Raw genomic sequence first — 27096 nt, forward strand, 5'->3', positions numbered from 1 at the left:
ACTCTCACATCCATACATGACCACAGGAAAAACCATAGCCTTGACTAGACAGACCTTAGTCGGCAAAGTAATGTCTCTGCTTTTGAATATACTATCTAGATTAGTCATAACTTTTCTTCCAAGGAGTAAGCGTCTTTTAATTTCATGGCTGCAGTCACCATCTGCAGTGATTTTGGAGCCCATTAGCGCTAAATCTGGCCTCACCCACAAGGGATTAGGCCCTAACCCTTTCCGGCTGACACAAATTCTGAGTGTCAAACTAGGGCCCTGCTGCCAGAGACCCTGGGACCCAGCTCTGCCCAGCAGGGGGCCAGCACTAGTCTTGAAAAGCCCCCCCTGCCTTGTCACTGCCCACCAGCAGGCTAACACCTAAGGAGCTAAGGAAATCTAAGGACCTTCCAGCCAGAGACGCAGATCCACTCAACCAGTGGGCCAGCCCTAGACCTGGGATCTTGCCTTATGCATCAGTAGGTGAACACTAGCCCTGGGAAAACCATGCCCTGCAGCCAGCTGTGTTAGGATCTGGGGCATTCACCAGTGGCCTGTCACCAGCTCTGGGTCACCCCAGACTGCACAGTCACCCAATTCCAAGCGAGGAATTGGCCCTGCCCACCAGTAGGGGGACATCAGGCCTAGCACTTCTGAGCCATGGTCTCACCCATCAACAGGCTGGCCCAACTCTAGGAGTCCTGGACCCACAAGCAGCCACCCCAGGACCGAGCTCTGTCACCACCAGATCAGCATTAGCCCAAGGATCCCCTTTCCTGGACTTCAAAGCCACTTCATGACCTGGACCTGCCCACTACAGGTGGCAGTCTATGCACAATGCAGGGCCTGCCAACCAACCTGACCTTGGTGCAGCCACGTCAATCACCATACCCACAATAGTCAGCCTGCCACAACAGAAAGACTCACGCAGCCAACACAGAGGGCACCCCTAAAGTATATTGCTCAGGTGACCAGAGGGCAGTGTACTGCTGGGCCCCGCAGGACATTTCCTCATAAAGAAATCTCCAAGATCAGAAGCAAAATCAACATACCAAATACATAGGAATAAAAACAGTGAATTAGGCAAAATGAGGCTATAAAGAAATCTGTTTCAAATCAAAGAATAAGATAAATTCCCCCAAAAATAATTAAGTAGAAATAAGCAATCTACATGCTGAAGAGTTTGAGGTAATGATCATAAACATGATCAGAGTCAGAAGAAGAATGAAGAGTGAGAAATTAAAAGTTCTCATTACTGTAAAAAGCTTACTCTGGGGAAAGTAATTTTCAGCAGGAAGGGGATGAGGGATTGCTTTAAAAAAAAAAAAAAAGGTTGCCTCCAGAGAAAAGATTGCCTAAACAAAATGCTGATGAAGTCACAGAATGACTCCATCTCTGGAATAAGTTACATTTTCATGTATTTCAGTAAGAAATTTGGCTCTTAATTAAGCATTCAGTCACTCTACCTACTCAAGGGCAAGATGATAAGGTTCTATTAGAACAAGCATCTAAAAGAACCTGATACTTTGCAAAGGTCAGGAATGTCGCACTTCAAACCAAAAGCTCTCTCTTGGGATTGGTTGTTCTGACTTGAAATCACAAATTTGTCTTGTCTAAATGTCCCAGCACATTATCAAACAAAGCACCCATCTCAATAGTACAGCATCCTCTGAAGCAATAGAAGTCCTAGATGTACCTTTGGGGGATTCTCTAATTTTCCTGCCCCTTGATTTCTACAGGACTTTAAATTGCTTCCCCTGAGATCAAGGACCTTAAAATGGTTTTGGAAGTGCTGAACTCAGTGCAGTATGATGTCACCGGCATGGTGGCCAAGGGTGTGACTGTTGCCAGCATTGCAATCCTGCTGCTCACTGGCTTTCTTCTGTTTGTTTGGAACTCTAAAAACACAGCCTCAATACCAGGTATTATAGCCATTTAGTTCTATATCTAAGGAGAATGTTTTCTTGGGGTTTTGGTCCATGAGGGTAAAACAATTTTGAAAATGACAAAGAGTAAACCTGAGGATATGGTTGAAGCCACAATATATTAGCAAATGAACTCAGGTGAGTATTTCTACAACAATCATCACATGTATGTACATGTTATGTACATGTTAAGTAAAAGCATTAAAAATATCTTAGATAATCCCTTCTAGTTTGCATTTTGTTTTGGTAAAATATACTTGGTAGAAGTATCCTTTAAAATAAGTTTAAGATGGAATAAAACAAGGTAAAATTCCAGGATTGCTCTTCTGATTCAAATTCATTCCACCTTTGCTTTGAAGGTCAAAATGCCTCTGGAATGCCTTTTGTCCTGTCTCCCTCCCACTTTGCCTCATCCTTGCCTTCCACTCTCTCCCTTCTTGAACTTATTCCTTCTTGTCATCCCACCCTTTAGTTTCTTTTATTCTTGGGTGTGGTGGTGATGGTGGGGCTACCATAAGGGCTAGATAGGCCTTGGACAGTGGAAGAAAAATGGCAACCACTGTGGACTGTGGATCCTTTGAAACATCACACCCTGAAAGAATCTTCAACAAGCTCTGTGGATCAATCGGCAGATGAATGGATAAGAAAGCTGTGGTACATATACACAATGGAATATTACTCAGCCATGAAAAAGAATGCATTTGAATCAGTTCCAATGAGGTAGATGAAACTGGAGCCTAATATACAGAGTGAAGTAAAGAGTGAAGAAAAACACCAATACAGTATACTAACACATATATATGGAATTTAGAAAGATGGTAACGATGACCCTACATGCGAGACAGCAAAAGAGACACAGATGTAAAGAACAGTCTTTTGGACTCTGTGGGAGGGGAAGGGTGGGATGATTTGAGAGGGTAGTGTTGAAATGTGTACGTTATCATATGTGAAGCAGATCACATGTGCAGGCTCAATGCATGAGACAGGGTGCTCAGGGCTGGTGCACTGGGATGAGACGGGAGGGAGGTGGGAGCGGAGTTCTGGATGGGGAACACATGTGCACTCGTGGCTGATTCATGTCAATGTATGACAAAAACCACTACAATATTGTAAAGTAATTAGCCTCCAATTAAAATAATTAATTTTAAAAAATAAAAAATTTTTTAAAAGCATATAATTATCCAGATAATTCTAATAGAAACCCCACCACTCTACACAATTGGATTAACAGAATTCTCAGAAATATCAGACTGTTTTGTAGTTTTCAGGGAAAATTCCTCATAGCAGGCATGTGTCCCCAGTCCAGTAAAAAATTCTATCAGTCAACTGCTCATAGTGTTATTAGAACAATAATAAGATTAAGACTTCTTGACCTAAGACTCCCAAACTTGTTTTTGTTATATAGACATTAACAAAGACTTTCCATTTTAAGGGCAAAAAGAAAACCCTGACCGACTTTTCCACATTACTTCAGCTACTTCAAAGTTAAGTAATAAATCTTGTTTATCAGATTTGGGCTTTGACATCCACTTTAAATAATTCACACAAAAACTTATCTAAATTACCATCATTGTACTGTCTCAGACAGTTGAGTAAGTTTTGGCCCCAAGACTAAGTCACCAACAGAATGGAATTCAGGAGTAAGATATACAAATGTTATTACCTTACAATAGGACTCCTAAAATCTTTTCAACAAGCTTTTGATTAACTTTTCACCATCACCCCTGAAATCAAGCTACCAGGCTTGTTCTCTGATATAAGCAACAGCAAATCCCCTGGCTGCTCACCAGATTCACACTCTTTACCATTCTATCACCATCTACATCAGCAAGGGTATGAGGGCCACTGCTCTTCAGAAAAACCATGTCACCAGACTCAGACTCTGGTCGAGACACTGATCAGACCCACTGCCTCGTTACTCAATGCTTCGTTTTATTTTGTCTAATGAGGTTTAACTTACGATTCTCTTCTTAAACCAAAACCTTTCTGGAAAAAACCCCAAAAAACAGAAATGGATGCCTTTTGTTTGGACACTGTCTTTGCAGACCATATTTCTCACAGTTAAAAAGATGACACCAAAACCACAAATTAATTCAAACCTACCCATTCCATTCACTGGTGCTTTCAAATCCAAAGTTTCCAGACAAAACTCGGCAGCCACACAAATCTGTCAGCTGGTCACTTGTCCTCATTTTCATTCCTATTCTCGGAGGGACTGATTGATTTGTATCTGACACCACTGATACCATTTAACACAGCAAGAGTCGAGTAGACATCTATTACAGTCCATTCAGACTGAAATTATTAAGATCAAAAGGAGGTGGTATGGTATAGAATCTGAACTACTTTTCATTCATAGAGCTATGAAGAGCCTCATGTTAACTTGTGTTGTTGTTTTAATTATTTTGTGTGTGTGACTCACCTACATACATCAGAAGATGTAAAAGGACATTTGGATTTATAGGAACAAGAACAGCAGTATCTTAAGCAATTGCTCTTTTGAGTGGTGCTGAAATACTGATTGTGATCTGATGACTTTCCTAGGTCTCAGCTACTTTCTGGGAATTGGGCCCCTCATTTCCTACAGCAGGTTTCTCTGGATGGGGATTGGCAGTTTCTGAAATTACTACAACAAGATGTATGGAGAATTCATGAGAGTCTGGGTATGTGGAGAGGAAACCCTCATTATTAGCAAGCGAGACCAACCTAGATAGCATATTCAAAAGCAGAGACATTACTTTGCCGACTAAGGTCCGTCTAGTCAAGGCTATGCTTTTTCCAGTAGTCATGTATGGATGTGAGAGTTGGACTGTGAAGAAGGCTGAGCACCGAAGAATTGACGCGTTTGAACTGTGGTGTTGGAGAAGACTCTTGAGAGTCCCTTGGACTGCAAGGAGATCCAACCAGTCCATTCAGGAGATCAGCCCTGGGACTTTTTTGGAAGGACTGATGCTAAAGCTGAAACTCCAGTACTTTGGCCACCTCATGCGAAGAGTTGACTCATTGGAAAAGACTCTGATGCTGGGAGGGATCGGGGGCAGGAGAAGAAGGGGACGACAGAGGATGAGATGGCTGGATGGCATCACTGACTCAATGGACGTGAATCTGAGTGAACTCTGGGAATTGGTGATGGACAGGGAGGCCTGGTGTGCTGCAATTCATGGGGTCACAAAGAGTCGGACACGACTGAGCAACTGAACTGAACTGAACGGAAGACTGTTAATAATTGGGGATATATTTAAAAATCAAGTCTGGGGTTTTTCGTATTAAAAAACAAACTCATTTTGATATTTTGATGTCTATTGCTAAAGATATCTTTTTATTACTTAAGTCAAGGAGGACACCTGCAGCTCAAGAACTAAGGCAGTGCTTCTTACCCTGGCTTCTATTCAAAACCCCACAGCCCTGGCTATAAACCCAACTTTTACAGTCTCCAGTGGGGAAGGAACCCAGTCATCAGTAGATTTTAGAGGTCCCCAAGTGATTGCAGCATGCTGCAGAGCTGGAGGGAGGAGAGGAGGTAAGAAGCTTCCAGGACAGAGGGCTTTTCCCTTCAGTATGGGGAGATACTGAAGCAGGTTGAAGTGGATTTGTCTAATTTTTCCCCCAAAGTCTAGGTCAGGTGGTGGAGCTGCAAGACTAGACCTGGAGGGAAGAATGAAGCACCTGAGAAATGACCAGATGACCAGGACAGACATAGCTCGCAGACAGTAGATACTCAGATCCCCAGATAAATGCCCAGGAACCTCACCGGCAATTCCTGAAATAGGATGCTCATCACAGCACGTGGCATCTGACCAGTCTGCACCTTACAGGAAAGTGACCTTACCATCCCCAAAACTGTCAGGTGCTTACTTCACACTGAGGACACAGACAACAGCCATCTGCCTGCGCCCAGCTCCATCCCTGCTCTCCCAGTTCTTGCCCTGTCCTGTCCTCACAGGCTTTTCTCTGGTTGGAGTCTCTGTGTTCTCTATAATTGCCTCTGAGCCGCTCGATTTTGTTGTTAAGGGCTGAGCTCCCCACAGGAATAGGACGTGTTTGTCCCCATCTCCTTCCCTCGCTGCTCTTCAGATCCTCCCAGAACTTCCTGTACCTCTTGAAGAGATCCCACTGGACCCCAGAGAGCTTTTTCTTTGAATAATATGCCAGGCCTTTTCTCTTCTGAAAGTTTGATATCTGTCATCATTACAACTGTGCCAAGATTATGGCCCAACTTTTCAATTCAGCTTAGTTCTGAAGTGGTGAGGGCTGCAGAACTTTGGGTGGGGAGATGTCAGGCACCAGGGCTGCTAGGCTTCTGCCTGAGCAGCGTGGGGCAGCAGGGGGAGGGCATCTGATCATCTGTAGGTAAAGTGTGCACCCCAGGCAGGGGTGCTGTAAATAATGAGGGGCCATAGACATTTCATGCCATAAGTATATATTGGTGTTTGCAAGAATATCATAAGGAAGAATGTGGGTAGCATCAATAAGGGAATAGCACTTAATACACTAACTGGGGTCAAATTGGCCCATCTGCTACCAGTCTAAATACTATCTATCGTTATAGTGTTTATATATCTGTTTTAATAGTGCATAAATTTATCCCCATGTTGTGGGATTTTTATAGTAAAACTCAGATAGTTTCAGGCAAACCAGGATGGTAGCCCACACTATTACCAGGTAGATATGTGCTGTATAGTAAGACGAGGTGGGTGGAACATCTTTCGGATGGGGAAAAATCAGGATTCCATTTCAGATATGTTGACTTGACTTGCCTAGTACCACTGAATGGGATATTAAGAAGGAGGTTCTGATCATTCAGACCTTCCACTGTACTCACAAACTAGCAAAGGAGCTGAGGAGGAGAGCCAAACAGGAAAGGGAAAACCAGGAGGGTGTGGTGGTCTGAAAGAAAGGTGAGGAATGCGTGTCAGGGAGGATGGAACTGTCAGTTCAGTTCAGTTCAGTCGCTCAGTCGTGTCCAACTCTTTGCGACCCCATGAATCACAGCACACCACGCCTCCCTGTCCATCACCATCTCCCGGAGATCACCCAGACTCACGTCCATCGAATCCGTGATGCCATCCAGCCATCTCATCCTCGGTCGTCCCCTTCTTCTCCTGCCCCCAATCCCTCCCAGCATCAGAGTCTTTTCCAATGAGTCAACTCTTCCCATGAGGTGGCCAAAGTACTGGAGTTTCAGCTTTAGCATCATTCCTTCCAAAGAAATCCCAGGGCTGATCTCCTTCAGAATGGACTGGTTGGATCTCCTTGCAGTCCAAAGGACTCTCAAGAGTCTTCTCCAACACCACAGTTCAAAAGCATCAATTCTTCGGTGCTCAGCCTTCTTCACAGTCCAACTCTCACATCCATACATGACCACAGGAAAAACCATAGCCTTGACTAGACAGACCTTAGTCGGCAAAGTAATGTCTCTGCTTTTGAATATACTGTCTAGGTTGGTCATAACTTTTCTTCCAAGGAGTAAGCATCTTTTAGTTTCATGGCTGCAGTCACCATCTGCAGTGATTTTGGAGCCCAAAAAAAGAAAGTCTGACACTGTTTCCACTGTTTGCCCATCTATTTCCCATGAAGTGATGGGACCGGATGCCATGAGCTTCGTTTTCTGAATGTTGAGCTTTAAGCCAACTTTCTCGCTCTCCTCTTTCACTTTCATCAAGAGGCTTTTTAGCTCCTCTTCACTTTCTGCCATAAGGGTGGTGTCATCTGCATATCTGAGGTTATTGATATTTCTCCTGGGAATCTTGATTCCAGCTTGTGTTTCTTCCAGTCCAGTGTTTCTCATGGTGTACTCTGCATAGAAGTTATAAGCAGGGTGACAGTATACAGCCTTGACGTACTCCTTTTCCTATTTGGAACCAGTCTGTTGTTCCATGTCCAGTTCGAACTGTTGCTTCCTGACCTGCATACAGATTTCTCAAGAGGCAGGTTAGGTGGTCTGGGATTCCCATCTCTTTCAGAATTTTCCACAGTTTATTGTGATCCACACAGTCAAAGGCTTTGGCATAGTCAATAAAGCAGAAATAGATGTTTTTCTGGAACTCTCTTGCTTTTTCCATGATCCAGTGGATGTTGGCAATTTGATCTCTGGTTCCTCTGCCTTTTCTAAAACCAGCTTGAACATCAGGAAGTTCATAGTTCACGTATTGCTGAAGCCTGGCTTGGAGAATTTTGAGCATTACTTTACTAGCGTGGGAGATGAGTGTAATTGTGCGGTAGTTTGAGCGTTCTTTGGCATTGCCTTTCTTTGGGATTGGAATGAAAACTGACCTTTTCCAGTCCTGTGGCCACTGCTGAGTTTTCCAAATTTGCTGGCATATTGAGTGCAGCACTTTCACAGCATCATCTTTCAGGATTTGAAACAGCTCCACTGGAATTCCATCACCTCCACTAGCTTTGTTCATAGTGATGCTTTCTAAGGCCCACTTGACTTCATATTCCAAGATGTCTGGCTCTAGATTAGTGATCACATCATCATGATTATCTGGGTCGTGAAGATCTTTTTTGTATAGTCCTTCCATGTATTCTTGCCACCTCTTTTTAATATCTTCTGCTTCTGTTAGGTCGATACCATTTCTGTCCTTTATCGAGCCCATCTTGGCATGAAATGTTCCCTTGGTATCTCTAATTTTCTTGAACAGATCTCTAGTCTTTCCCATTCTGTTCTTTTCCTCTATTTCTTTGCATTGGTCACTGAAGAAGGCCTTCTTATCTCTTGCTATTCTTTGGAACTCTGCATTCAGATGCTTATATCTTTCCTTTTCTCCTTTGCTTTTCGCTTCTCTTCTTTTCACAGCTATTTGTAGGCCTCCCCAGACAGCCATTTTGCTTTTTTGCATTTCTTTTCCATGGGGATGGTCTGGATCCCTGTCTCCTGTACAGTGTCACGAACCTCATTCCATAGTTCCTCAGGCACTCTATCTATCAGATCTAGGCCCTTAAATCTATTTCTCACTTCCACTGTATAATCATAAGGGATGTGATTTAGGTCATACCTGAATGGTCTAGCAGTTTTCCCTGCTTTCTTCAATTTGAGTCTGAATTTGGTAATAAGGAGTTCATGATCTGAGCCACAGTCAGCTCCTGGCCTTGTTTTTGTTGACTGTATAGAGCTTCTCCATCTTTTGCTGCAGAGAATATAATCAATCTGATTTCGGTGTTGACCATCTGGTGATGTCCATGTGTAGAGTCTTCTCTTATGTTGTTGGAAGAGGGTGTTTGCTATGACCAGTGCATTTTCTTGGCAAGACTCTATTAGTCTTTGCCCTGCTTCATTCCACATTCCAAGGCCAAATGTGCCTGTTACTCCAGGTGTTTCTTGACTTCCTACTTTTGCATTCCAGTCCCCTATAATGAAAAGGACATCTTTTTTGGGTGTTAGTTCTAAAAGGTCTTGTAGGTCTTCATAAATGAACTGTCAAGTATCCAGATAGTGCCACAAGACTAGACAGAGATGTGAGCATTGCATTTAGCACCAGGGAGGTTAAGGGTGACCTTGACAAGGGGAGTTTCAGTGGCATTCTGGGGGCAAAATGTGACCACTGTGGAGAATGGGGAGAGAAGAACTGGAGGTGGCAGGTACAAACTATTCAAGGAGTTTGCCCTAAAGGAGGCAGAGAAATAGAATAAGGTTGAAAGGGGTATTTGGTCCAAGTCTTTTTGTTTGCTAAGATACAAGATACTATGACATGTGTGCTTTCGTGGGAACGATGAGTCACAGAGGAAAACCATTGACGCAGCAGAAAGGAGGAGTGTGCCGGCTGAAATGACAAAGGAGTGACATGTGGAATTGGCCTTGAAGAGGGACATGGAAGTTCATCCCCAGTAAAAAGGGATGAACTAACAGAGAGATTAGTTCATTCCTAACCCAGGGATTGAACCCACACTTCCTGTGGCTCCTACATTGGCAGGCAGGAGACTTTACCACTTTACCACTTTACACTGGCAAATCCTTTACCACTGATCACCTAGGAAGCCCATATCCACATGCATCAATAGCCTTTTCTCCAGCCCCATTCAGCTGTCATGTGCAACCACAGACTTAACTAAGAGTTGGCTTTAATCAGGGGTGAGTTTTTACAAGGCAACTAGGACAAATTAAGCAGAGGGTCAAGGGGGTTGAGGATGCATGAAAGGGAGAGACTTTATTTATAGACAAGAGATACTTTTCTAACTTTCTAGTAAGAAAAGTTCAAATGAACAGGAAAGTTTTAAGAACGATTGCCCTACTTTTTGCCCACTGACCTTAACCTTCTGAAGAGACCATGTCAGTTGTCTTACAAGATATCCCACATTTCATACTTCTTTCATTGTCTCATTACGATGTCATTGAACATACTCTCTATTCCCGGTATTGCTTATAAACTGAACACCAGGTCTATTAGGCTCAGCTCGATTCAGGCTACTTTGTAAGAATACTTTCCTGTTTAATCCTATGCACTTCATACTCCATCGCATCAGGAGACTGGGGAAGGTGGTCTCATACTGTGGATACTAACTCTGATCAGCTTGGGATGGGTGCAGTCAGGTCTCTCTTTTAATATTCACTTTCTCTTGCAGTGACCTCAGTATCAGAACTGGGTAAGAATATTAGAGGGCAAGGGATAGGGAAAACGTGGTAGGGCTGATGGAGTGTGAGTGACAGGCACAGAACAGGCCTACAGGAAGCAAGTGTTTTGGAATGTTTGGTACCAGTTGTTCCATTGATTGTCTCCCCATATTTTTAGTACTCATCTATCTTGAACCTCACCACCGGTCTGTGAGTTCTTTAAACTCAGAAATGAGGGTGGCTTCTCTTTACTACCGACACTAACTTCCTGGTTACTTTTTATTTTGAAGAGACAATAGGTTTGCCATCTTTGGAGATGGCTTTTGACTTCAGTCGTGTTTCAAGAAGGATAATGACTCCGGGGACCAGGCATCTCACACTGTCCACTATCCATTCTGAGCTTGTGGATTCTTTGATCTCTTCTCAGTCAGTCAGTGTAATATCTCCCTCACCTGCTGTTACAGGCTGGCCCCAACTGGGGGAAGGCGGTCTCTACAGTTCTCCTGAATGTCAGGAGAGCTCTGGGCTGGTGTCCTTAGCTCCTCACCAACATTCCCTTCATCATTTTCCTGATCTACTCCAGTTAGAGAAAGCCAACCTATTTATTTTAAACCCTAAAGAAGTGTATATCATTTCTGTCTTGCCTACTTTGTTCTCTGCCAAGTCAGAGCCTCTGACTCCGATTTGTCTCTGAGATATTGGCGCCCCCTGGTGGACAATTGATTTAATCGTTAGCTCTTTATTAGCTAACATTAAGTTGGGTTGAAGTTTTTGTATTTGTTTTTAATTAATTTATTTTTAATTGGCTTCCCTTGTAGCTTAGTTGGTTAAGAAAATCTGCCTGCAATGCAGGAGACCTGGGTTCGATTCCTGGCTCGGGAAAATCCCCTGGGGAAGGAAATGGCAACCCACTCCACTATTCTTGCCTGGAGAATTCCATGGACAGAGGAGCCTGGCAGACTACAGTACATGGGGTCACAAGAGTCAGACATGATTTAGATAAACGACAACAAATGTTTAATTGGAGGATAATTGCCTTACATTACTGTGTTGGTTTCTGCCATCCATCAATAAGAATCAGTCATAGGTGTAAATATGTCCCCTCCCTCCTGCAGCTCCCTCCAACTCCATCCCATCCCATCCCTCTAGGTTGTCACAGAGTGCTGGTTTTGGCTCCCTGTGGGCTGAAGTTTTTAACTGGACAGAATTCATCAAAACATTTGGACACACCAATGTGTTTTATGATATACCCAAAAGCTCTAAATGTCAGAGTAGAACAATAGTATTGTTTGTCCTCTAAGAACTTAAAATTTGTTGATCCTAATTTGTGAAGTAAGAGTATACAAATGACTTACTTGCTGCTTTGATTATAGAGTGAGGGAGGGGATGGTAAGAATAGCTAGAATTCTGAAATCTATCAATTAATAAGTTCAGTCCTTTCTATGGCATGATGTCTGTACATAGGGCAAAATTCTATCTGTGTATCAATCATATTAATTTCCTGGAATACAAATAGAAGTATCTGGATTTATGTCAGTATTAAATACACAATGGAATAAATAAAGCTACTCTACATTTTATACTAAAGAGAACTATCCTGTTATCCTTTATCCTCTCAATTGTAAATTATTTAAATGGTTGATTTTTCTTGCCAATGCTGTACCCTAACTTATAAGCAGTCTTAATAAAAAAAATCTCAACAAAGTGAGGCTCTCTGTAGAAGAATTCTGTACCACTGTCCTAAGAAGACAATATTCTCTGCACACATGGAAGCCCCAGTTTGTCTTCAGCTAGGAATTTACAACAGTCTATAATGCTCCTCGCTTATTGTGCCCAAATTAGACTGGGATTGGGAGCAGGAAACAAGTCCTGGAGGAGGAGATGAGTGGGGAAGAGTTGCCTCCACCTTCCTAGTTGCTCTGAAGCCCAGTCCAGGGCTCTCTAGAGTTGGGTATGTGAGTGAGGATAAAAGGCACAATAGTGGAAGAAGAACTGGGAAGCTCAAGGAAGCCTGGGCTGTTGGCAAAGTCCCACGGATGCCACATCAAGGGCTATCTAATGGCTCAATATATCCTATGTCTTGGGAGAACTCTGTGACCCTGAAGACCTTGGTGATTCATGATGGATGCAGAGCTCCAGGAGAACAACTGTCACCACCACACGAGGCTTCCAGGCCCACCCAAGTCAGCCAAGCTCAGGGCAGAGGTACCAAGGTATAGCCTTCAGTCCCAGAATGATACCCCCGGAAGGGCCAGGCCTGATTAGAGACTCTGAGGAATCAGTGGTACAAGGCAGAACTGCTGCTTCCAGACTAAAGAGATGAGATTTCAATTATTCCAGCATCTCCCAATTCTGAGGCTCCTTTATGCGGGGAGGGGGGTCTTGGGGGTAGGGGGTGGGGAGCAAGGAGAAGGGCACTGTCTGGAGTGGGGCTGCCTCAGGGCTGGAGGCTCCTAGAAACATCGTGGTGTGGAGGATGCACTTTCTTACAGCCTTGCAGCTTTGACCACATTAGTGGGTAATATTTTAGAGACTAGCTATTAGAGAAGGGCAAATAACAAATAACTCTGTGTGTGTATTGTTTGTTATCTTCAGTAATGCTCAGAGAGCTAGTAGGTAGACATGCTTAAACCAGAGAAGGAGGTTCTTTTACTAACACAGAGAAGGAGGTGCTCATTTAATCTGAATACTAGAAATTGTGCACTGAATTTAGATCAACAGGCATTTTCTACGAGAGACACCAGCTCAGCAAACTCATCACACTGAGTTCTCCTGACCGTTAACAAGTAACCCCAAGGTTTGCTCTCTCTTTAGGTCCTCGAGTGTGTTCCACGTAATGAAGCATAATCATTATACATCTCGATTTGGCAGCAAACTTGGCTTGCAGTTCATCGGCATGCATGAGAAATGCATCATATTTAACAATCATCCAGTTATCTGGAAAGCTGTCAGAACTTACTTTATGAAAGGTATTCAGGTATCTGGCTAAATTCTGCTTTTTTGTCTATGACTATGCCTTATGAAATCATTAACTTCTGCTGCTTCACAGTTATGAAATAGTAAGAGCTAGCATTCATTACTGGAGAAGGCAATGGCACCCCACTCCAGTACTCTTGCCTAGAAAATCCCATGGACGGAGGAGCCTGGTGGGCTGCAGTCCATGGAGTCGCTAAGAGTTGGACACAACTCAGTGACTTCACTTTCACTTTTCACTTTCATGCATTGGAGAAGGAAATGGCAACCCACTCCAGTGTTCTTGCCTGGAGAATCCCAGGGACAGCGGAGCCTGGTGGGCTGCTGTCTATGGGGTCGCACAGAGTCGGACATGACTGAAGCGACTTAGCAGCAGCAGCAGCATTCATTACGGGTTTCCCAGGTGGTGCTAGTAGTGTAAAGAACCTGCCTGACAATGCAGAAAACACAGGCTCAATCCCTGGGTCAGGAAGATGCCCTGGAAGAGGGCATGACAACCCACTCCAGTATTCTTGCCTGGAGAATCCCCAGGGACAGAGGAGCCTGGAGGGCTATAGGGTCACAGAGTTCGAAATGACTGAAGCGACTGAGCATAGCACAGCATTCATTACACATGTACTCTGTAATAGGCACTGTTTTAAACACTGGATGCCTTAATCCCACAGCGACTCCATGTGGTAAATATCACCTACATTTTGCAAATGAGAAAACTGAGGCATAAAGAAGTTAAGTACCATGCTCAGTTTCCACCATTAATAAAAGGTAGCACAGAAGAAAACCTCAGAGCCTACACTTTAACCCCTTCAATTTGGTTCTTCCTGTTTTTACATTGACCTTATGGATGTGAAAAAGAATTGGCTCTCTATACACTTAATGTCACTTCAATTAATAATTTAGTGTGTCAGCCATATAGTTGATTTAACAGAGCAACATGTTTGCTGAACCATTGGCTGACATCCCAGATATTTTAACAGAAAGCAATTTGCAAATAACTTAGAGAATTTTAGAACTGAAAAGGGGGGCATTATCTCTTTCAGCCTCTGAATTTCATACTTAAGTAAATACATTTCTAGAGAGCTAGTGACTTTCTCCCAGGCAACACAGCCAGATATGGAAGAGCAGAAACTAGATTCCAAATATTCTTATTTAGTGATTTATCTCTTTACTATACCCTGCTGAAATTGAAGTCTTTGGCTTCAAACTACACATTCCTTATCTTACAGTTTTAAGAGTCAAAAGTCAGATGTGGGTCAGTTCACTTCAGTTCAGTCACTCAGTCATGTCCAACTCTTTGCAACCTAATGGACTGCAGCACGCCAGGCTTCCCTGTCCATCACCAACTCCTGGAGCTTGCTCAAACTTATGTCCATTGAGTCAGTGATGCCATCCAGTCATCTCATCCTCTGATGTCCTCTTTCTGCCTTCAATCTTTCCCAGCATCAGGGTCTTTTCCAGTGAGTGGCCCTTCACATCAGATAGCCAAAATATTGGAGCTTCAGCTTCAGCATCAGTCCTTCCAATGAATATTCAGGATTGATGCCTTTAGGATGGACTGGTTGGATCTCCTTGCAGTCCAAGAGACTCTCAAGAGTCTTCTCCAACACCACAGTTCAAAAGCATCAATTATTTGGCACTCAGTTTTCTTTATGGCCCAACTCTCACATCCATACATGACCACTGAAAAAACCATAGCTTTGACTAGACACACCTTTGTAGGCAAAGTAATGTCTCTGCTTTTTAATATGTTCTCTAGGTTTGTCATAGCTTTCCTTCCTAGGAGCAAGTGTCTTTTAATTTCATGGCTGCAGCCACCATCTGCAGTGATTTTGAAACCTAAGAAAATAAAGTCTGTTACTGTTTCCATTGTTTCCCCATCTGTTTACCATGAAGCGATGCAATTGGGTGCCATGATTTTAGTTTATTGAATATTAAGTTTTAAAAGCCAGCTTTTTCTCTCTCCTCTTTTACTTTCATCAAGAGGCTCTTTAGTTCCTCTTCACTTTCTGCCATAAGGGTGGTGTCATCTGCATCTTTGAGGTTTTTCATATTCTCCTGGCAATTTTGCTTTCAGCTTGTGCTTCTTCCAGCCTGGTATTTTGCATGATATACTCTGCATAGAAGTTAAATAAGCAGGGTGACAATATACAGCCTTGACATCCTCCTTTCCCAATTTGGAACCAGTTTGTTGTTCCATGTCCGGTTCTGACTGTTGTTTCTTGACCTGTGAACAGATTTCTCAGGAGGCAGATAAGATGGTCTGGTATTCCCATCTCTTTAAGAATTTTCCACAGTTTGTTGTGATCCACACAATCAAAGAATTTAGAATAGTCAATGAAGCAGAAGTAGATGTTTTTCTGGAAGTCTCTTGTTTTTTCTATGTTTTTCTATGATGAGGGTCATGTCATCTGCAAACAGTGAGAGTTTTACTTCTTCTTTTCCAATTTGGATTCCTTTTATTTCTTTTTCTGTTCTGATTGCCGTGGCCAAAACTTCCAGAACTATGTTGAAGAACTGCCTAATGACCCAGCAATCCCACTGCTGGGCATACACACCAAGGAAACCAGAATTGAAAGAGACACGTGTACCCCAATGTTCATCACAGCACTGTTTATAATAGCCAGGACATGGAAGCAACCTAGATGTCCATCAGCAGATGAATGGATAAGAAAGCTGTGGTACATATACACAAGGGAGTATTACTCAGCCATTAAAAAGAATACATTTGAATCAGTTCTAATGAGGTAGATGAAATTGGAGCCGATTATACAGAGTGAAGTAAGCCAGAAAGAAAAATACCAATACAGTGTACTAACATATATATATATATGGAATTTAGAAAGATGGTAATGATAACCCTGCATGCAAGACAGCAAAAGAGACACAGATGTATAGAACAGTCTTTTGGACTCTGTGGGAGAGGGAGAGGGTGGGATGATTTGGGAGAATGGCACTGAAACATGTATAATATCATGTAAGAAACGAATTGCCAGTCTAGGTTCGATGCAGGATACAGGATGCTTGGGGCTGGTGCACTGGGATGACCCAGAGAGATGGTATGGGGAGGGAGGTGGGAGGGGGGTTCAGGATGGGGAACATGCGTACACCCGCGGTGGATTCATGTTGATGTATGGCAAAACCAATACAGTATTGTAAAGTAAAGTAAAAAAATAAATAAAATAAAAATAAAAAATAAAAGTGATTAAAAAAAACATGATACTGGATACTAGACAATTAGAATATAGAAGAAAATTTAAAGATGAAAATTTCCACTCATTTAATAAAAATCTGTGGTCAGTTAAGCTCCAAACATAAAAAGCCAAAATTGCCTGATTGCTTGTGTGCCCTGGAGTTGGAGGTAGCTCACTCTGATGTTGTCCCCTTCAGCTTTGTCCGGCCCTGGCCTGGTGCGCATGGTGACCACCTGTGCTGATTCCATCACCAAGCATCTGGACAGGTTGGAGGAGGTCTGCAATGACTTGGGCTATGTGGACGTGTTGACCCTCATGTGGCACAACATGCTGAACACCTCTAACATGCTCTTCCTGGGGATCCCCTTGGATGGTACTGAAGTTTTCATTCTCATGACTTGACATTCAGCCCTTTAAACAGGGCATGAAAAGGATAATGAACTCATGGAAAGATAATACTCTTTTGTACACTGCTCTTCTTTAAATCTTTCCAAGTATACCTAAAGTGTTTTCTTGGTATGTCTGCCTTCCTCACTTATAAGATCATAAAAATCCATAGTGGGGGCCATTTTCTATTTCTTTTGTATCTCTCCTCATTGCTCTAGGAAATAGGATGATTCTACCCAAACATATCTATTATGTTTCAGATTAGAAACTTAAGTTTCCAATCATTTCATTTGGTCATAAATACATCTAATCACCAAACCTATGTATTTAACCATTACACACCTTTTGGCCATTCTTTTGGCCAAAATATAGATATATATACACACACACACATACACATATACATGTGTATATACACATACATACACAAAGAAACATTCTATCTCTCCATACACACACACATGCACGTGCACACACATACACACATCACATAAATGGACAAACACACCTCTCCCTCAAAGTCACTAAGTATGAAAACTTTGACTCTATCTATATGATGATAAGGGTACTGCTGCTGCTGCTGGAAATGATGATAACTATCATTAAATTAGTATCTACTATGTGAAAGCCGGAGAAGGCAATGGCACCCCACTCCAGTACTCTTGCCTGGAAAATCCCATGGACGGAGGAGCCTGGTGGGCTGCTGTCTATGGGGTCTCACAGAGTCGGACACGACTGAAGTGACTTAGCAGCAGCAGCAGCAGCATGTGAAAGCAGTATAAAAAGTTGCTTCACATAAAGTTTGTGATTTAACATGTATAACAACACTGGAAAGATATTTCACTTAAGAAGATGCTTTCTTCACTACACTACAGAAAAAAATCATTAAACACATATATGCAACTCTAACCAACAAAAGAACAAATATCAATCATGTGGATTCATTCCATCCTGCTGTTGTCAGCTTAATGTAATTTCTCCTGATTTGATTTCTAGCAGTGTTCACTGATTCATATGTTCTTTCAGCTAATATTTATTGATTGCCTATTATATGGCAGGCTTAGGTTCTGGGGTTAGAGTAGTGAACTAGATAAAGTCCTTGCCTTCAAAGAGTTTACATCCCAGTGGACATATGGACAGTAAACAAGTTAACTATCTAGTAATATTTTAGGCAAAAATAAGTGTCTTGAAAAAAAAGTAGGGTAAAGGGCTATAAAGTGAATGGGGTGGTTGGAGAGAGGCCGAGACTACTGTGGAGAGGGAAGGTGGTCAGAAAGGCCTCTGACCCTCTGATTTGGAATGGGCATCTTAACAAAGTCCCAGATGAAGTGTAGCCCTGAACCCCCTGCAGATCTGAGGGAAGAACATCACAGGCATAAGAACAAGGCATGATTTTCATTCTCACCCACACCAGCTGAGCTATCACACCTACTCCCTGATCAACTACATTTGGGCAAGCAAACAAGTGAAAAGCCCTCCCTTTTTATTCTCCAGTCTCCTCACCTCCTCTCCCCTGCTCTTTAATTATTCCTTACAAGAGTCATGGGACCCCTGTCTGACTGACATCAGGATGGGAGCCCCATATGCTCTGAGGACTTTAGTCACAGCCTCTTGCCTGGATCTCCTTTCAGATAGGGACTCTCAAGGTACTTTTCTTGCCACACACATCTCTCCTAAGGATTGACAGCTACCTATTTTAGAAGTCCCTTCTTCTTGGTTCCCCACTAGCCTTGATTCATAGAAGGGGTAAAGTAAAATGCATTGTACAGCTGTTAACTTATGGATGCAGACTGTGTGGCTAAGAACCTGCCTAATCCATACAGAGTTATATGTATTTCCCCCTGCTCACAAGGTCCTTGTTAAACTCTCAATGGGCCTGAGGGACCCAGTGAACCAATAGGAAAGGACACGGCCCTGAGGTCAGATAGGACTGGGCTGCAGCCTCGGGGCTGCCAGCCACACTGGCTGTATGGTGTTGGGCAACCTTCATTTCTATGAACCACAGATTCTGCATCTGCTTATGTCTCTTCCCTTCCCATGTGTATAATCTGAAAAAATAAGTAGTTACCTTTTCTCTGGTATTCAATTTAATTCAAAAATACCCATTAATGAGCTGGCTGCACAAGACACAGGACAAGGCATTGAAGTTTCCAAGATGAATTCTACACACTGGACTGAAATATAAACAACAGAATGGGAAGGCTTTTTGCCATGCCAGGTGCCAGAATTGAGGCCATAACAGTTTTAATTACTTCTTATTTTCCATGGTCTGGAAAACAGAAGGTGTTGAAGGCTCAGTCTAGCAGAAGGATATGAAATTCTAAGCTGTGTCCCTAACACAAACTTGAAAACTATAAATATCTCTGATAAACGAGTAGGATAAATTAGTGTTGATTTGTTTGATGACATTCATGTGGCTGAAACACCCACTGAAAGCAGAACCTTGTCCTGCTTAGAGTCCAAGTTGCTAGGAGAGTCTACAGGGATCTTCTCTCATCAGCGTATCCTTCTTGGACTCATATTTTTGCTCACATGCTCTGACCTTTTTCTGGTTTTCCAGAAAGCACCCTCATGGTTAAAATCCAGGGTTATTTTGATGCATGGCAAGCTCTCCTTCTCAAACCGGACATCTTTAAGCTTTCTCAGCTATGCAGGAAGCATGAGAAGTCTGTGTAAGTACCACATTTTAGAATAATTATTGATAAGACTGATTGGTGTTGGGTCTTAGCTATTGCTGGCCTCTGTAAGTTTTCTTGTCCCCAAAACCACAGAGATCTGTTGACTAAGATGCTGGTGAAGCACTTCTTACAGCTCTTCAGGCCCGTGTGACCAGACCACAGAGGAAAAGGTAGCCTTTGGCCCAGGGGTGCTTTTCACCTTGGAGGCTGAGAGCCCCATCTCTGGACCTAGAACACTGAAGTGTGTTTTGAGTTGAAGAGAAGGGTTGACTGAAGCTATCATTATTATTTGTCAGAATTATCTATGCATGTCTGAAGAAATGAAAACCAAATCATTTTATTGTTGTGCTGCTTCTGAATGAATTTTACTTAATTCAACTTGGAGGAAATGACAATACTCACAAAATTTTTTCATGATGAATGTTTATAAGATGTCTTGTTTGTTTGTTTATGTATCTTATATTTGGGGGGATCCTAAAATTGTCATTATTGGGTTTGCTTTGGTCTCAGATTACCCTAGCAGAAGACTGTACAGATGCCTAATGGCCTATTGGATAGTTACTGGGTTTTAAGAGTGTGAGTAGCCAGCCACTAAATGAGCCACTTCTAACAACCAGAGGAAAGCCCAGGGGATCTAGAAGTAGACAGACCTGATTTGTATCCTGTCTCTACCACTTGGTAACCAAATGGTCTTGGGAAGTTCTTTAAAACAAATTATAGCCTACTTTCCATGGAGGTAGTAGGTTAATTAGATCCTCTATGTAGGGCAATCAACCCAGAGCATGACACATAGTAGGCAGTAGACATGTTATCTCTCTCCATCCCTCTGTTCATATCTTCCCCAGATGTCCAGAGTACCTTAAATTTTCCAGTGCCTTAAGTTCCTAAACTTGAAGAGCTAACTTCATCATGTTTGCACATTTTGAAATTCAATAATATTAGTGTCCAGAAAGTCAGTTTCATGTTGCTCTTACACGTTCTCAAGTGGTCAATGAGTAGCAGGTGGATGATTTGGACACGTGGTCCTTTAAACACTTCTCTTTACTTCAACCAGAGCTTACTGTGACTTGAATCAAGAAGGTCAGTGATTCATCTCTTCACTGTGGTCAGACTGTGTGGTGGTTTGAAAAATCATATTGAACCACAGCTACATTAATTTAGCTTCACTATGGTCAGCAGGCCCATAGAAACTTACTGCATGAGAATGTATAACAGTTTTCTTTGTCTTCTTTGAAATTAGCTCAGCAACATTCCCTCTCTATATAAATTTGCCAATAGTTCGCGAACTAGGTAATATCTTCTCTGATCTAAAGCATTAAAGGCCTAGAGAAATCTTTTAATCTCCATCCCCTCATGCCTTTTCAATAATACCAATACATTTATTGTTGGGGCATAATTGACACATAACATTATGTTACTTTCAGGTATACAGAATGATTCAATATATGAATATACTGAGAAATATTCATCACAATCTAGTTAACATCTTTCACCGCACATAGTTATAAAATTTTTTCCTTGAATGAGCACTTTTAAGATTTACTCTCTTAGCAACTTTTAAATATGCAAACAGCATGTTAATTGTAATTACCATGCTGTATATTACATCCCCATGACCTATCAATCATATAACTGAAAGGAAGTTTGTACCTTTGACCCCCTTCACCCATTTCACACCCAAACTACAGGCAGCATCCATGGCAATCACCAATCTCTTTTTTTAACAAATAGCTTGGGATTTTTGCTTTTCTTTTAAGATCCAACATATAAGTGAGATCATATAGTACTTGTCTTAATCATGCCAACACTTTAAAAATATATATATTTATGGAAAGGATTCTGGGACATCTACTTCCATCCCTAGATATCCAATTTCATATTTTTCCCTCTTTGAATTCCCAGTATTACAAAAGTATCATTTTGTACTTTTTATTTTGTTAAGTGTAAGGTTTTTTCAGTCTCAGAATACACTGGAGGTGTTTGTGGCCTAGACTAGGAACCTAGCCACAATTATCTTGTACAAAATACATTCAGAGTTCCAATAGACACATTCTTATAAGTTTGTAAGTCAGAGAGTTTGTATTTTCTGAAAACTATCACTAAACTCAATTTTCCTAGTTTTTAATGACATACAAGTTCTAATACATACATTTAATTAGGAGCAACTTCTAATCTGAATAGGAGGAATCCCAATGGATATTCACAGGCCCCTGAGTCTGGCACAGGGAGGAAGCAGATACTTAGAAATGGATTCAACTCTATCAAAACTTTCTCTATGAATTCAAAGTCTAAGGGCATTTCAGTACATTCCAGACATTTGGGGACCACTGCTTAGGTAAGTAATGTTATGAACATTCTAGACCACCATTGAGTGAATATAGGAGACACTCAACAAATATTTGCTGAACAAATGGCTGGGTAGATAAATAAATGAATGTGAATATATCCCTGCTATATATTTGGAATGATGTGTGAATGTGTGTCTGTAAGCATATGCACAGACATACACAATAGTAAACATCCTTATTTGGAATGACACATTAAATTACTCTCCTGAAGAATATCTCTCAATGTTTAAATATCTTCCCTGAGAAACCAAAAAAAAAAAAAAAGAAAAGGAGAAAATTTAAAAGTAGGAAGAATATTAAAGAATATTCCCTTTCTTCTGCTAAACTGGAGTAAACATAGAGGCTACTTAGGTCAATTGAGTGTTTAAATGTGTAGGCAAATGTGTCAATAAGAATTTGAAAGAAAGATTTAGTGTACATTTAACCTAATACAGAATAGTATTCCCTGAAACTGGGGAACAATACAATTATACATGAATGCATATACTTAAAGACAAGACTAGCAGAATAGAGATCTCAAGACGGCCTTAATGTTTATCTAGTCTGATCTCTTCACTTTAAAAGAGACATACACCTCAGAGACTAAAAGTAGGTTATGTGGAAGGACAACAACCTGGGCCAGAACCTTGACTCTTCTCCAAGGTGTTTCACCATCCACCACACTCTCAAAATGCAGAAGCCTATTGATGTAACTAGTCATTCATTCAACAACTATTTAGTCAGAATAGTTGAGGCAGAAACTTCAAGGTGTGAGATAAATATCAAGAGGAATAATTCCTGTGTAGAAGAGGAACCTCACATTTAATCATCTTTGGGGTTATGCAGATAAAAGTGGCCTAAGTGGATATGAGATAAAGAAAATGGAAGTGCCTATGGCAGACTGGGGTATGCATGCTCCTACCAATGGCATTCACTAGCTTTGGGATCTGATGTTTAATTTAAGCACAGTGCTGGCCCAATCAAATATCAGGAAACATAATTGGATTTAGCATTTTGGTACCAGTTTTCAACCCTTAACCACACATTACAATCTTGATTTTACTAGCAGTGCTGAGATATATTGGCTAACTCTGGTTCCTTAACTTGATATAACATATATAATTTAAGGATATTTGCAAAGAATTAAGTATAAACTCAGTTATTCATAAACACTAATGACTTCAATTAAGCAAATTTTAAATGGCAATTGAATTTGTTTATCTAGATGTCTGTGTAAAAGTAGGTAATATTTCCTGTGATTTTTCCAGCAAAGATTTGAAAGATGAAATAGAAACTCTGATAGAAAAAAAAAAAAAGACACAGTATTTTCATAGCAGAGAAACTGGAAGACTCTATGGATTTTGCCACTGAGTTGATTCTGGCTGAGGTACAGACCTACACCAGCCATAATCCCTCACAATATATGTGTGTTACTATTTCTGTATAGGTGTCTAAAAATTCCCTATCAATTGTTGCATGTTTTTGCTCTTGAGTATCTGTTCCAGTATCTATCATGTCCAATCCAATAGTCTACTATTGGACAATCAGGTAAGACTTTAAGTCTGAAACATCTGTGTTTGCACAACACAAAATATGAAAACCAAGGAGTCCAAAGACACTAAACACACAGACATCTTTGGTTAAATTGTTCAGCTTTAGACTGAAGGTTGTTAATGCAGAAGTCTATCATCAATCCAAACGACACATAATCCCTATGACTTCATTTTATTGAGGTGATTGATCTTTGAGTGCCACTTTGCTTCCTGTTCTGACCTTTTTTTCACTTTCCCAATATGTCTCCCCCTTTCCATTGTTCAGAAACGTGGTGAACTGACATGACAGAATGTAAACCAGTGCATACTGGAAATGATAATCACAGCACCAGACACTATGCCTGTCTCTGTGTTCTTTGTGCTGTTTCTCACTGCAACACATCCCCAGGTTGAAGAGGCAGTAATGAAGGGAATCCAGACTGTTGTTGGTAAGAATTCATCAAACAGATAATAGAGATTAGAAACCAATTCCTTCTGAATATCAGTTTCTGTCTCCTAATAGTCTTATGTCAAAACCTTTCTAGAACCTACCCAGAGAATAATGGAGCAAGTCATTGTGTCATATTTTCATTATGCCAGACAGGTATCAGTGTTTTTCTGATATAAGAAAAACACATGCTGGTTGGAAAGAAATCAAATAATGGAGAGATTTATAAAGTAGAATGTAATATCCCTTGATCCCTCCTACTCTTATCTACACTCTTGTCCCCATTCCCCAGGGGGAGTCACTATTGAGGGGCTGGGTTGGTAGAGTTCTCTGATCAAGTGAGACTTCTCCTGAATAGAGTAGCTGTACAAAAGCAGAGCTGCCTCGGGACCCTGGGTTGCTTTTCATTCTGCAGAAGTGATATCCCATTTGAGAATGCTTTAAAGTTTTGCCAATTCTGAAGATAAATTGAGCCTCTCTGACCAGTATGGAGCCAAACAATCTGAGACTGTGGAGGTGTCCACCAATTCCCAGCTCACCTGGGACTAATCTGAGGACCCCTTTTTGTGTGGTGGGGAGACAGGGTTTTTGCCACTCTGTTGCATCAGGTTGTCCTTAATAAGATGGGGAGAAGGGACAATCAGAGATATTTTCTGACAGATGACTGCACAGGATACCAGAAAAGAACATTTCCTTGAACATGATTAAACTCACCATCTCTCTTTGACTAAAGAATTAACGTCTTCCAGAATTGAGAGTAGGGGACTAAGCTCAAGAACCACAGAGGTAGCTGATAAATGTTTGAAGCAGACTGGGTAGGTCTTCATGATGCTTCAGAGAGGAGATTCTCTGTAGAGCTCCTCAGCCATTCAGCTTCAGCCAATGGCTGCCATGAGGAGATGTGGGTCCAGTGTTATCTGGCCTTATTTTTCCACAAGTCCAGATGTCTCAATGACATCCCTCAGATGTTAAGATAATTGACTTTAAATCTGACTTTTCATAAGACTTGGTGGACCAGAGCATATTAATATATTATAATTATATATATATATTTTTTCAAACTGACCTATAACAACACTGAAATTAGCATGACCTTCTTTGTCCTTTTTGTCTGCTTCCACAGGTGAAAGAAAAATAAAGAGTGATGATATTCAAAAGCTAACTGTGGTAGAAAAATTTATTAATGAGAGTATGCAATACCAGCCTGTCATGGACCTAGTCATGCGCAAAGCCTTAGAGGATGATGTCACTGATGGCTACCCAGTGAAAAGGGGGACTAACATTATCCTGAATCTTGGAAGAATGCACAGACTCGAGTTTTTCTCAAAGCCTAATGAATTTACTCTTGAAAACTTTGCCAAGAATGTAAGAGTCCTTCCTTAAAACTGAGTGTGCCACCCTTGAAAGCATCAAATGTTAAATCCCCTCTGTTTCTGTATTTGTACATTTGATTCTATTTACTCATCCCCTCCAGCCTCACCAGGAGAGAACACATTTCCCCCGGCTAGAACATGCCCATCAGTTCTGTCCTCAAGCCAAGGAGGCTGGCTCTCCAGCTCTTGGAAATGTCTTCATGGAGGGCACACAAGATCAAAGTATGAACAATTCAGGCCCTTAATTTGCCTAAAATGAGGTGAAGTTTGTTTAACCAACCCACTTTTCCACTTAAACTTATCACCTTGTCATCATGTAGATTCAGCTGAAGCATCATCTATGATGATTAGATGGAAATCAAATCAGAAGAAATGATTTGGTTTTTACAGTCTGTCTTTGGTTCTTCAAATGGCCCCACAAGTACTAGTCTCTATTCTAAACAGGACTTGGTAATTAGAAGAACTCCCACCTTGTTCTTAATTGAGATGTATTGGAGATTCTCCCTCTGATATGTCAGATTCTAGGCAATGATTCTTTTTGAATCTGAATTATCCATATAGTTCATTGCATACCCCATTTTTCAATTTCCATATGGGAAGAGATATGATCTTAGTTAAACCAGTTCTCTAATTCACTGTACTTGTATATTAGCAACCCATACCATGTTGCCAATTGGTCGAAAATAACTTACTAAGTATCCTTCAAGTGCCAGACAATATGTAAGTCCAAATGGGGACAAGACAGAGAGGTGTGTCCCTTTAAATATTTGTATAACAAAAAATATTTAGATTCTTGGCATTAAAAGGACAGGAATCCACACTTTTGCCTAAATTTGTCCTTGTCATCAGGTTATATGGCCTGGCACAACAACAGTCTTTGCCTCAGTGACTGGCAGAACAGTAGTAAAGATGTGGCCTTCCCACAGAGCTAGCCGGGTGCTTTACATGAAAACGTAACTAGGGATTGTTGAGGTTGTGTCTGTATCACAAAGGGTGAATCAAACTGGAAGGAGAAAGTCTTATCTGAGTCATAGCCACTCCTGTCTGTGAAGAAGCAGTATGGCTAAATCACCAAAACCGAGCATTCTGACTGACTGTGGTTTCAGGGTGAATCAAATGGAGGTGCATGACTCTCGGCTTTACTACTCTGGCTAATGTCTGATCTCTTTCCCAGGTTCCTTACAGGTACTTTCAGCCATTTGGCTTTGGGCCCCGGGCCTGTGCGGGAAAGTACATCGCCATGGTGATGATGAAGGTCATCCTGGTCACCCTTCTGAGACGCTTCCACGTGCAGACTTTGCAAGGTCGGTGTGTTGAGAAGATGCAGAAGAAAAATGACTTATCCTTGCATCCAGACGAGACCAGCGACCGGCTGGAAATGATTTTCATCCCGAGAAATTCAGACAAGTGCCTCGAGCGCTAAAGAAGTTTGGTCAGTCCCTGCCCCAGAGCACTGCTCAACAGAATTCCACATGGGAACCACCCATCTTTGCCAGGTGGTCCTCCTCACATGAACAACCATGGTCTGTGCCATTTTATAGGCTTACCTCCTGTGGGTTGTCAGCTAGCCAGGAGACACGGTTCATCTGACCAGATCCAAACCAGACAGCAGACTGCAAGAGAAAATAGAGGCCAAGAGTTTGTACCGGAAACGGCAGCCCTAAAGACCCAATTCCACACAACATGCTTTGGAAAAGACAAGTCACTAGCAAAACTCACCCCAGCT

At 41.7% G+C, this 27096-nt stretch overlaps 1 protein-coding gene across 1 annotated transcript; it reads left to right on the top strand.

The window, feature by feature from the left end:
- The first annotated feature begins 1765 nt into the window (after window positions 1-1765).
- LOC128054322 (aromatase-like) lies at window positions 1766-26793 on the top strand. Its single transcript, XM_052646940.1, is given in 10 exon segments — window positions 1766-1910; window positions 4458-4608; window positions 13279-13433; window positions 16822-16998; window positions 19573-19684; window positions 23286-23322; window positions 23324-23404; window positions 23836-23998; window positions 25121-25362; window positions 26545-26793. Coding segments are annotated over 10 exon segments (1512 nt in total).
- The last annotated feature ends 303 nt before the right edge of the window (window positions 26794-27096 follow it).

Source organism: Budorcas taxicolor, chromosome 10 (genome assembly GCF_023091745.1).
Source record: "Budorcas taxicolor isolate Tak-1 chromosome 10, Takin1.1, whole genome shotgun sequence".
NCBI lineage: Eukaryota > Metazoa > Chordata > Mammalia > Artiodactyla > Bovidae > Budorcas > Budorcas taxicolor.